Source organism: Glycine max, chromosome 18 (assembly GCF_000004515.6).
Source record: "Glycine max cultivar Williams 82 chromosome 18, Glycine_max_v4.0, whole genome shotgun sequence".
Lineage (NCBI taxonomy): Eukaryota > Viridiplantae > Streptophyta > Magnoliopsida > Fabales > Fabaceae > Glycine > Glycine max.
In genome coordinates this window covers 28388361-28398607 of record NC_038254.2, presented here as the reverse complement: position 1 = coordinate 28398607, position 10247 = coordinate 28388361, and the positions used below count along the sequence as shown (strand labels likewise).

At 33.8% G+C, this 10247-nt stretch overlaps 1 protein-coding gene across 4 annotated transcripts; it reads right to left on the bottom strand.

Moving 5' to 3' along the window:
- Positions 1-4288: 4288 nt before the first annotated feature.
- On the bottom strand, positions 4289-7594 carry LOC100809813 (transcription factor AS1-like). Of its 4 annotated transcripts, XM_014771240.3 has the most exons (3): positions 7185-7594; positions 6343-6445; positions 4289-5701 (listed from the first exon to the last, which is right to left on the bottom strand). In XM_014771240.3, exon 3 carries the CDS (start codon positions 5646-5648, stop codon positions 4590-4592), a length of 1059 nt encoding a protein of 352 aa, XP_014626726.1. In that variant the 5' UTR covers positions 5649-5701; positions 6343-6445; positions 7185-7594; the 3' UTR covers positions 4289-4589. The 4 variants fall into 4 exon arrangements, with proteins under 4 accessions (XP_014626726.1, XP_014626727.1, XP_014626725.1 ...); XM_014771241.3 differs by lacking the exon at positions 6343-6445 and having other exon boundaries at positions 7223-7594; XM_014771239.3 differs by lacking the exon at positions 6343-6445 and having other exon boundaries at positions 7185-7591.
- Positions 7595-10247: the final 2653 nt, after the last annotated feature.

Genomic DNA, 10247 nt, shown 5'->3' with positions numbered 1-10247 from the left:
TAAACTTAATTCACCCCCTCTTAAGTTATTGAGGCCACTTGTTTAATAAGCGCAAGTGTTGCACTACGCGCACTAGAGAGTTTTGATTGACCAATTAATTGGTGAAGCCTATAAAAAGAAAAGGAAACATTTGGTTTCCTTAAGAATGAAGAAACCAAAAAGAAGGAAAATATGTTTCTGGAGCTCTGGCCGATCTGTTTCAATCCATTTCTCTTCCATTTTCTTTCCTTTCATCTCATTTTTATATTTGTAAGTCTCTCACAACAATGAGAGGCTAAAACCATCAGTTGTTGAGAGCTTTGCAAACAAACTCCCTTTGATGTAATGATTCTAAACTATCTTTTAATATAATGTTGTTATTATTATTCATCCTTGTGCTTATTCATATATTTATGGTTTGATCATCCATCTTTATGTACTGTTTTAGGATATAAATATTGGGAAATGTTTGTGTGCTAAGAACTTGGGAAGAATATTTAAAGTGAGTCATATCTAGGGATAAAGTGGTTTCTTTAGCCTGTTCAATCACCAATCACCAAGGGATTGGGAGCGATATTAAGTGATTTAGGTTCTTTCACTTGAAGGATCTTGGTTAGAATAAACTAGTAGATGCAGGTAATACACCAAGAGAATTTCTGGCAAGCGGAGCCCCCAACATGTTCTTTAACTCATTACAACACCATCTCACAACTTCGAGCATTTGTTTTCTTACCCTTCATGTTCCTTGCTTTGTAGTTAATTCCTTTTAGTTTATATTTGTAGTTAATAAATGAACAAGATTCAATTTGAGTCACTAATTGCTTAATTGTTAGATATACATCTAACTTTGAGTACAAGCATAATCCTTGTGGAAGGTCTTACCATTTTATACTACTTGTGCAACTTGGTATGCTTGCTAAAGATACAACAGATGTTGGCCAACAAGTGTCTTTCTTACTATGAAATTGGTGATTTCTACGCTCATCACAACCAGATTATCTTGAACCGGGTCTATTGCTTTGAAGTCATTCGAAGTAAAGGTGATAGGCGACATGTTAAGGGCTTTGTGTAGGGGAACCATGTTTATTGGTCGGACCTACTGTAGGTTCCTTTTTCAAGCTGAGGCTATTGCCCCTCTTCCAACAAATCTTTATGTAATAGTATTGACGATATGTCTTGGTTGATCAAGGGATTTTTTCTCCCTCTCCCTAGATTGGCTTAAACTCCTTTGTCTCTCGGTCTGAGAGTGATGATTGTGATCCCTTTCTCTTCCTATCTTCATCCTGCCTATAGTTGTTGTTGTGCTGATATGAATGAGGCTTGTGGATAAAATCCTTTAGGTGTCCCAACTTTGATGAGGTCTTCTATCTTGTCTTTTAGAATGCTGCACTCCTTGGTTGAATGTCCTCGGTTAGGGTGGTATCTATAAAGTTTGGAGAAGTTGGCCTTTGGGGGAGTGTTAGCTCTTTTGGGCATGGCTAGGATTTCAGTAGCCAAAGCTTGATCCAAGATATGAGATTTGCTAGCACTATGGGGTGTAATAGGCGTTATGAGGTTCTCGGGGCAGTTGATCCCTTCGTCCCCCCTCCCTAGTCTTGTTAAAGTTGGGCTTATTGATCTCTTTCTTGGTTGATATAGCCTTGGCTCAAACTTGGCTCTTGTATTCGACAAATTCTTCCATGTACTTGGTTGCTCTGTGTCACAACTCCTCCAAGTCAAAAGCGGGCTTCTTGCATAGGTTGTTCACAAAGGGTCCCGATCTTAGTGTCATTATTAAGTGGTGCATGGCAACTACTAGGTCTAGGTTTCAGATATTCAAAGCTATCTTTCCAAAACATTCCGTGAAAGTCTGCAATGGCTCTTTCTTCTCCTGTCATATGTTGACCAAAGCCACTAACATCAGATGATGGGGTCAGCTAGTTGCAAACTGAGTTCTAAATTGAGTTGTCTGTGTATCAAAGAAGTTTATGGTATTAGAGGGCAGTCGGATGAATCAGTGCAAGGCCTGACCTTTCAATGATGTGTGGAAGACTCGACATAAAACAATATCATCAATAGTGTACAGATCAACTTAAGTGATGTATGCATCCAGTTACTCATTAGAGTCGCTTGTACCATCATACTTTTTGATGGTTAAACTCTTAAAGTTGGAGGGGAGGGTAGCCTTCATAATGCAGGGACAAAATGGTTCTTGAATTGTTGCAACTAGCTCCCCAATGTATTAACCGATTGGGTGTGTGTGTCCTATCAAACACTGTTATTGGTGGCCTTCACTATCTCAAAGGTTGTTGACTTGCCTTTGCCACAACATGGTTTCATTTCTAGGTTGCCAGGATTGGTTACCTTCTCCTAGTTGTGCATTATCCCATTGAAGGGTCATGATTTCTTTGGCATGGTGCCGACGCATATCCGACACATGTGCTTACAGCCTCCTTACCACAAAGGTCAAGTCAATCTGGCGCTCCATTTGTACTTCTTCATGTTGTTGACTCCCCTCGTTATTCGATTGCAACTATGTTCAGTCTAGTTTATGTAATTGCCATGATTCTTGGGGCCGGGGACTAGATTACACGACCCCATGGTGGGCTCCAATAATGTTCCTATCACAATTAAGGTTGAGTACTACTCTTTGCATCAAAGGGTCCTTGTCACTCCTTTCTCTTTACTTCGCATGCATGTTGTGATCCCAGAGGGGGTACCCACAAAAAGCACTCCAATGTTCAAGGGTTCGACTTAGAGCAATAAATATGAATCATAAATGTGCATTTAATGAACAATTGTCTTTACCTGGGGGTCCTACACCTTTTATACCATCCTTATTGGGTTTGTGTGTACTGATTATCGTCTAGGTAATTCGTCCTATAAGCAGGATTAAGTGGCCAAATCTCTTGATTGCTAGTAATTGCAATTATCACCCCAGGTGAGTCCAAAAGGGTATTTGGCTACCCTAGCCTAGTACCTATTTGGCCTGTTACTTTGGACTATAGTGGGGACGAATAGGTACTCCATCCAATCTAGTATAAAAAATATTTTATAAATATTATATGATGATATTTTCTTAGTAGATGTGAATGTTAAGGGTAATTTGGACTCATGCTATGACTACTTTTCTAAATTTTAATGTATGCTTCATGATCCTAGCCATGTGAAAAATGAGAGAAAAGATGGAGTTTTTATTCTTCGTGAAAGAGAGAGAAAAATATTTATTTTTTAATATTATTAAAAATTAATTCAAATATTAAAAATTTTATTTTAAAGAATACAATTTTATTTATTAAATTATAATTTTTGGTGATAAAGAAGAAAACATATCACAAAAATACAAAATAACCATGACTGCCCTTTATAATGTAAAATCATCAAATTTTGATTATTTCTTTATAAGATAAAAACTTAATAAATTTTTTGCAGCAAAAATAAAATTAATGTTTTAATAATTATTTTCTTAAGTTTTAAGATTATAAATTATTAAAAAGAAATTATTAAGTTTGGTAAGCCACTTTCGTAGCTTATAAATTATTTGACATAATGGTAAACTTACTTTCAATAATCATTCCCTTTGAGTGACGCAAAAGGCACGCTTCACAAATGGGGAACCACTTCTCCATTTCATTTTAAACCAACAGATATCACTATTAGTGATTCACTAATGATATATTCCAAGGTATATTCTCTTCTCTAAGCTTATTCAAATGTTGGGGTGCTACAAGTGGATACCTGCCGCTAGACTACTATGGGATTCCTTCTCCAAGTTGCTACTAGTCTCTCTAACCCATTGTGTTCAAACTCGACATGTTGTATCATTAAACGCTTTATTCTTAGAAATTCAGTATCTTGCAATACTTTATGAAACATACTTTTTCATATCTTGTGGAAGTTTGCTTATTCAATGTTGATTGAGATCCGTAGGCAAAGACTACAATGACGACATAATAACTTAATTGTTGGTACGTATAGCGTTTGGGTTAAATTGAAGGCTTTGTATGCGAACACATTTTTGGCATGAATCATAGACATTTCTCAACAACATTCATATTCATATAAAAGCCTATCATGTATCTGAATTGAATATTCTAATGTATTATAATAAAAGTTTGCTCTATTCTCTCTCAAATCTTATCTGTCATTCTTTCTCGTTACTTCATCTCAATTTCCCAATTCAATCTCTGGTTACTGTCAAAATATTTGACAAATTACTTCTTGTCACAATCTACTCGCTTTTCTAGGATTTTGGATTCCATGAAAGGAGTATTGCCCATGTTCATCTATGAATCTATATTTAACTCAATCTCATTATTGTGCAACGTAGTTATGGTAGTCTCATAGTAATACTTGAATATTACATACATATAGCCGTTCAGCTAATGCCACTCCAAGAAAAGAATTTGGGGACATGCATGTTCAGAAATATAACTAAGTTCATAAACTTGGATGTTATACTATATCCATGTAATTCAACTTCTAAGAGAAGTTACTCAAGTTGTATGAATAGATAGGACATTCATACACATCTATAATAAAAATATACCAAGATCACAAACTGCATATCATTCAAGTCATAAGAGCACCAATATCCATTTTGCCAAAAGATATCTTCATCTTGCATTTGGCTAAGGGAGCCCTGCTCTGCACCCTAATTGCTCTAGTAACCTAGTAAGCCGCAAATGCTTTGCAGCCCATTGTTCTGCCAACTTTTGCTCCTTGTTTTCAGCATCTCTCCTTAATGCATCTAACTGTTCTCTGTATTCTGCTTCAATTCTACCCAAAGCAGCTAGCTCCTCTTCTTGAAGAGCTTTAATTTTTGCTTCAAATTCTTCAATCTTCTCCCTTCTTCGGTTTGTCTTCTCTGACTCCAACTGCAACTCCACCCGACTTAACCTCCAAGCTGCCTCCTTCTTGTGTGTGCCCAAAGCACGATGCCCCTCTTCCAACTCTTTACGGTGCTCCACCATCTGAGACATAAGCATGTTATCACTTAGAGTTGGAATAACTCCCTGAAGTGCTGCTGCATTCCCCAAAACAAAAGGAGCATTGTCTGGTCCTCTCTTGGGTGGCAACCATGAAAATGGAGGCGCGATCACCATTGAGGAAGAAAGACTTAGTGTCACCGAAAGGGAACTTGGCCCATCAGCGGCAGGACTACTAGAATTAGAAAGCCAAGAAGGAAGCAAGGATGATGCAGGTGCTGGTGTATCGGTGTGCAGAAATGCCCCATTGGAAGCAGCCATTAAAAATGATGGTGAAGGGCGTTCCTTCACTAGTTTCTCTGCAAAACTCTCAAGTATGTGCTCGTACTTACTATTGTTAATTGGGTCGGAGATTCTATTGACATCCTTTTTCTCTCTCTGCTGCTTCTCTTTGAAGACTTCCCACCACTTGCCTAACCGCTTAGCAGTGCGCCCTGGGACTTCTGCAGCGATTTTCTTCCATTTGTTCCCGTATTTTGCTTGAAGGCGGATGACAAGACGCTGCTCTTCTTCGGTAAGAGAACCTTTTTTTATGTCAGGCTTGAGGTAGTTCTTCCACCTTTCCAAGCACGACTTTGCATCCCTGTTAAGAGGTGTGTTCATGCGCTGAGACACAAGATTCCATTCCCTAGGACCATACTGTTTGACATAAGAACATAATAAAGCATCCTCTTCAGCTCTCCAACGTTGCCTCTCCTTCATTTCCAAGTGCAAATCCCACAGCCCATGTCTTGAAACTTGAACTCATCATGTCTCTAGAAAAGTTATGACAACTCGTGATATCAGTTCACAAGGACTAGGTGAGAAACAAAAGAAATACCAAACAGGAAATAGATGGATTTTCTAAAATCTTCAATCTTAAGTCAACTGGTGAATCAAAAGAACACTAGTTGGGTGATTCATTTAAAAATACCAATGCCTTCACATTGATATGAAGTTTAGCGAATAACTAAAGAAAAGGAAGAACATCTTTCCCATTTGTATAGGTAAATGTGATAGCAAAACCCTGCTTGGATTTTCAATAAGGACTGACTTAGAACAACACTAGATTATCTCAAGCAGAAATGAGAATAACACTTCAAGATGAAAGTCAATACATTTTATCCATTACAAATTCGATAGAAAGACAAAAATCTACCAAAAAGAAACAGATACAGCACAATATTATTTTCTAACAAAGGTAATCCATTGTTATAGCATTGTAGAGATGCAACCAGCGATGACATTAAAAATTAGATAGAGGATATATGACAATGCCAAACATATGGCAGAAAATTTTTGTTTACACATTTTACACATGCTAGAAGGATTTAGCATTAATTATGCATGGAAGTTTCACACAGAAAATTAACTAACCATAATTGGCAGTTTACCAGTAGACAAATTTCCAAATTACCAGATTTTCAGAACAGCGACAACAAATCACCAAATAGAGTTGGCCAAATGTATCAATTTCTGCCCTTCGTTACAAAGCAACCACGATATGCAGCACAATACCTCTGAATACATATAAGTTCCATTGAATTACAAGTAATTTGAAAATTGCGAATCTTAATTGAAATGGAGGATTTTGAGTTAGTTCATACATTTCTCGAGCAATATGACAAAGAACCATTAATTAAAAACACCACTCCCAATAATTGAAATCCTAAAGAACACCCAAGTGATTTGATGAATTATCATATATTGCAGATTCACATTAGCACTGAGAATTGCAAGGATCAGTTTCAGTTATATTAACTTGAAAAAATCACAGAAGAAAAGAAGCATTGAGTGAGAGCAAGCAGAGCAAAAAGTAGACAAACTATCCCCCACAGATCACAGCAATTGCACGTGGACACAGATATAATAATGGCTTAACATAATTGTAATCAAAAGAGAAAGCATAAAAAAGAATTTGTCCAAACTCAAAATTATGTAGCAATTTTGAATTCTAGAAAACAATGAGATAACAGCTGACCAAAATCAGATAAAGTAAAATACATAAAATAATATTCACTCTGCCGCACTTTTTTATCTACGAAAATTACATAATCTAATCACTTCCATTAAGCGCGTGCTTGATTTAACTTATTTAATAAATTAATTATCCTTTTTTCAGAACAATGAAAGTACAAAAAAATAAAATAAAATAATAACACTGAGTTCATCGAAAACTGTAGCAGACATTTCCACATAAATAGTAAAAACCGCGTCTTTCTTGTTTTTTTAAGAGAGAATGCAAAAACTGAAGCATACCCAGGTGGAAAAAACCGAAGGAGAAGAAGTGGGAATACTCATAGAGTAGCAGCGCGAAGTACGCAGAAGCATCTTCTGGAGAACGAAACGGCGCCGTCAAGAGGGAAACGAGAGAGGGAGAAGAGAAGAAGCAGTGGGGATGACATGTCGATGACGATGAATGATGATAGGATGTGAATGTGTGATACGATATGATAATATCTTTTAGAGAGAGAGAGTGCGGTGGTGGGGAGAAGACAGAGCACTGTAATGGAGCAGAGAGAGAGAAAGTGAGAATAGACAAGACAGGCAAGAGAGAGAGGAAATGGGGACAGGGGTATACGTCGGTTTCAGCGCTTAATATGCGAGAAAGATGCACGCGAATGATAAGGGAGGAGGGAACGGAACATCAACAACAACCAGTATCTACTATCATCGTACCACTCGATTTTTTAATATCCCTCCATATCGAACACCTCATCAATATTATTAATTTTTCTTTATTTTTTTCTTCTTATATCACATAATCCTTTGTATCAATACTAATATTAGAGTCCATGCTGCATTGTAGACTATTATGAACTATAATTTATATTCTATACAATTTAAGGAAAATTTGATTTTACATGTTATTGTTGGGTTACAGCTGAGATTATTAATCCTACTTCAAAAACATATTTCTCTTATACTGTTGCATTGCAAATATATAGACTATCATTTCTCCTTTTAAACTTTCTCTGTTTGCAAACTCAGGATGCTACTCAAAGGGTTGAGGAGGTTGAATTTGTTGATCTTGCACATTTTCCTAAGCTTCCAATGCTAGAAATTTTGCATGGACTACATGTATCATGATGTTGTTATTTCATTTGATATTTGATATATTACCTTGAATTTAAGTTTCCTTATAAAGATTACATACAAATTCAATTGTTGTATTAACTTGTTTTAAAATTTGTGCTTATACCCCAAAAATGCAAAATAACAATTCAATTTGTGTAAAACTATTCTCAATAATTGAAGTACTAATACATGAGTAAGATAATTTACCAATTAAAACCCAAAGCTAACCTGATTCTTGAGGTTTGTATTTCATATTTTGCACTATGGAAAATTCAATCTTGTTCTTCCTATATATTATAGTACATTAGCAGATTATTTAATATATTTGCACTGGTTAATTCTATGCATAGAATTGTTCAAATTTGATGCTTGACAAGAATAATTTGCATTTATGAAAGATATTGACATAATTAAACATATGACTAATATTTTTGATAAGGCAGTGGAGTAAAATGCCTTAATAGTAGTTTAGTTCACTAACTTGAATAAACCTATTTTGAATCATTTGACATACTTTTTTACATTGACAGTAAGAAAGGAAATAAAAAAAGTTATCATTAGACAAAGTGGATAATGGTATTCTACTTCAACTTATGTTATGTACATAGTGTGCATATTCAACTCTGTCATTTGATAACAAAGAGAAACATGACATGGATTTGTTTGCATGAAATTAAAATGACAAAAAGGTTATATACCATTAGCAACTGATGAAGTTGAGATTGCACCAACATATTGGTTAGGTAGACTATCCTAGTTTTTGGACTTGTGCAAATGCACACGTTAATTTTTAAAATATTATATAAGAATTATTATGAATATAAATATTTTATAGAAAGAAATAATGTCATGATATTTTGTAGAATAAACCAAGTTGGGCAATAAACCAAATTTATTAAATTAAAAAAACAAACCAAATTTGTCAAGAAACTATCTAATAGATGGACAATAAACCAAAAAATGATATCTGTGTTTATTTGTTATGTTCATGAAGACATTTGTCTACAATACACAACAACACATGTTTGTTGTCTTCATGAGGTCAACTAACTTTTAAAATCTTTTTACAGGAATGCACATATTCTTAACCCATGCATTTTCCTGTATGAAAAATACAATAAAATGTATTCAAGAGATTAAAAATATAAATTTGATACAACCTCTTCGTTAAGTTGAACAAAAAATGTCTAAACATGTATATGATAGGAGAATCAAAAGAAATGTCTAATTATAGGTATATATTATAACTATTAATATGATTCTAAATAAATTATTAATCCATGTGAATTAAGTAAAAAATTTCATACTTACTTTTATAAAGAAAGAAAAACCATCATGTGTTATATTTTAAATATAATTATATTATATTATATTATTACAACGATAATTAAAAATATATATACTATAATATAGTATTTTTTTTCTAGAAAATTAAATTGTAAGACCACATAAAAAATTACATAATAGAGAAGTTAATACTGTTTGTTTAAAGTGATTTAAAAAATAATTATTTTTCTTAATTTTTTTTACTCAAACTTTTCATAGAGAAGTTCATAACCATAATTTCATTGATTCAAATTTCTCTTAGTTTTGTAATTAAATATATATTAATTCGGAAAAAAAAATTCTCCATAGAAATTAAATAGAGATATTTTTTTTACTTTCTTTAAAAAAATCATTTTCGTCTTTTGTATTTTATATATAATTTTTATCTTTGGGTAAAAGGTTTCTTCTCATATATTAAGTATTGATATTCTTACTTGCTTTTAAAAAATCATCTTTATATTTTATATTTATTTTTTATCTTAAATAAAAAAGTTACTCCCCTTAAATTAAGTAAAAATTGTAACTTGCTTTTAAAAAAAATCATCTTTAGGATAATACCCGAGTTCAACGAAAATAATTTCCGATTAGGCTTTACTTACCTCCAAGTCAAACTCCAGATTAGCCAGGATCATTTTTCCCCTAACGGATTAGAGGATTAAGTCCCAAAAAAAAAAATCATGTTCATATTTTATATTTGAATATATAATTTTTATCTTTAGTTAAAGTATTCCTTTCCATAAATTAAGTATAGATTTTCTTACTTGCTTTGAAAATAAATTTCATATTTTATATTTTATATTTTATATGTTATTTATAGCTTTCAGAAAATGTTCCTCTCCACATATTAAGTATAATTTTTGTTACTTGTCTTAAAAAAAATCATTTTCATTATTTTTTACTTAATCGACTGGGAGAGGA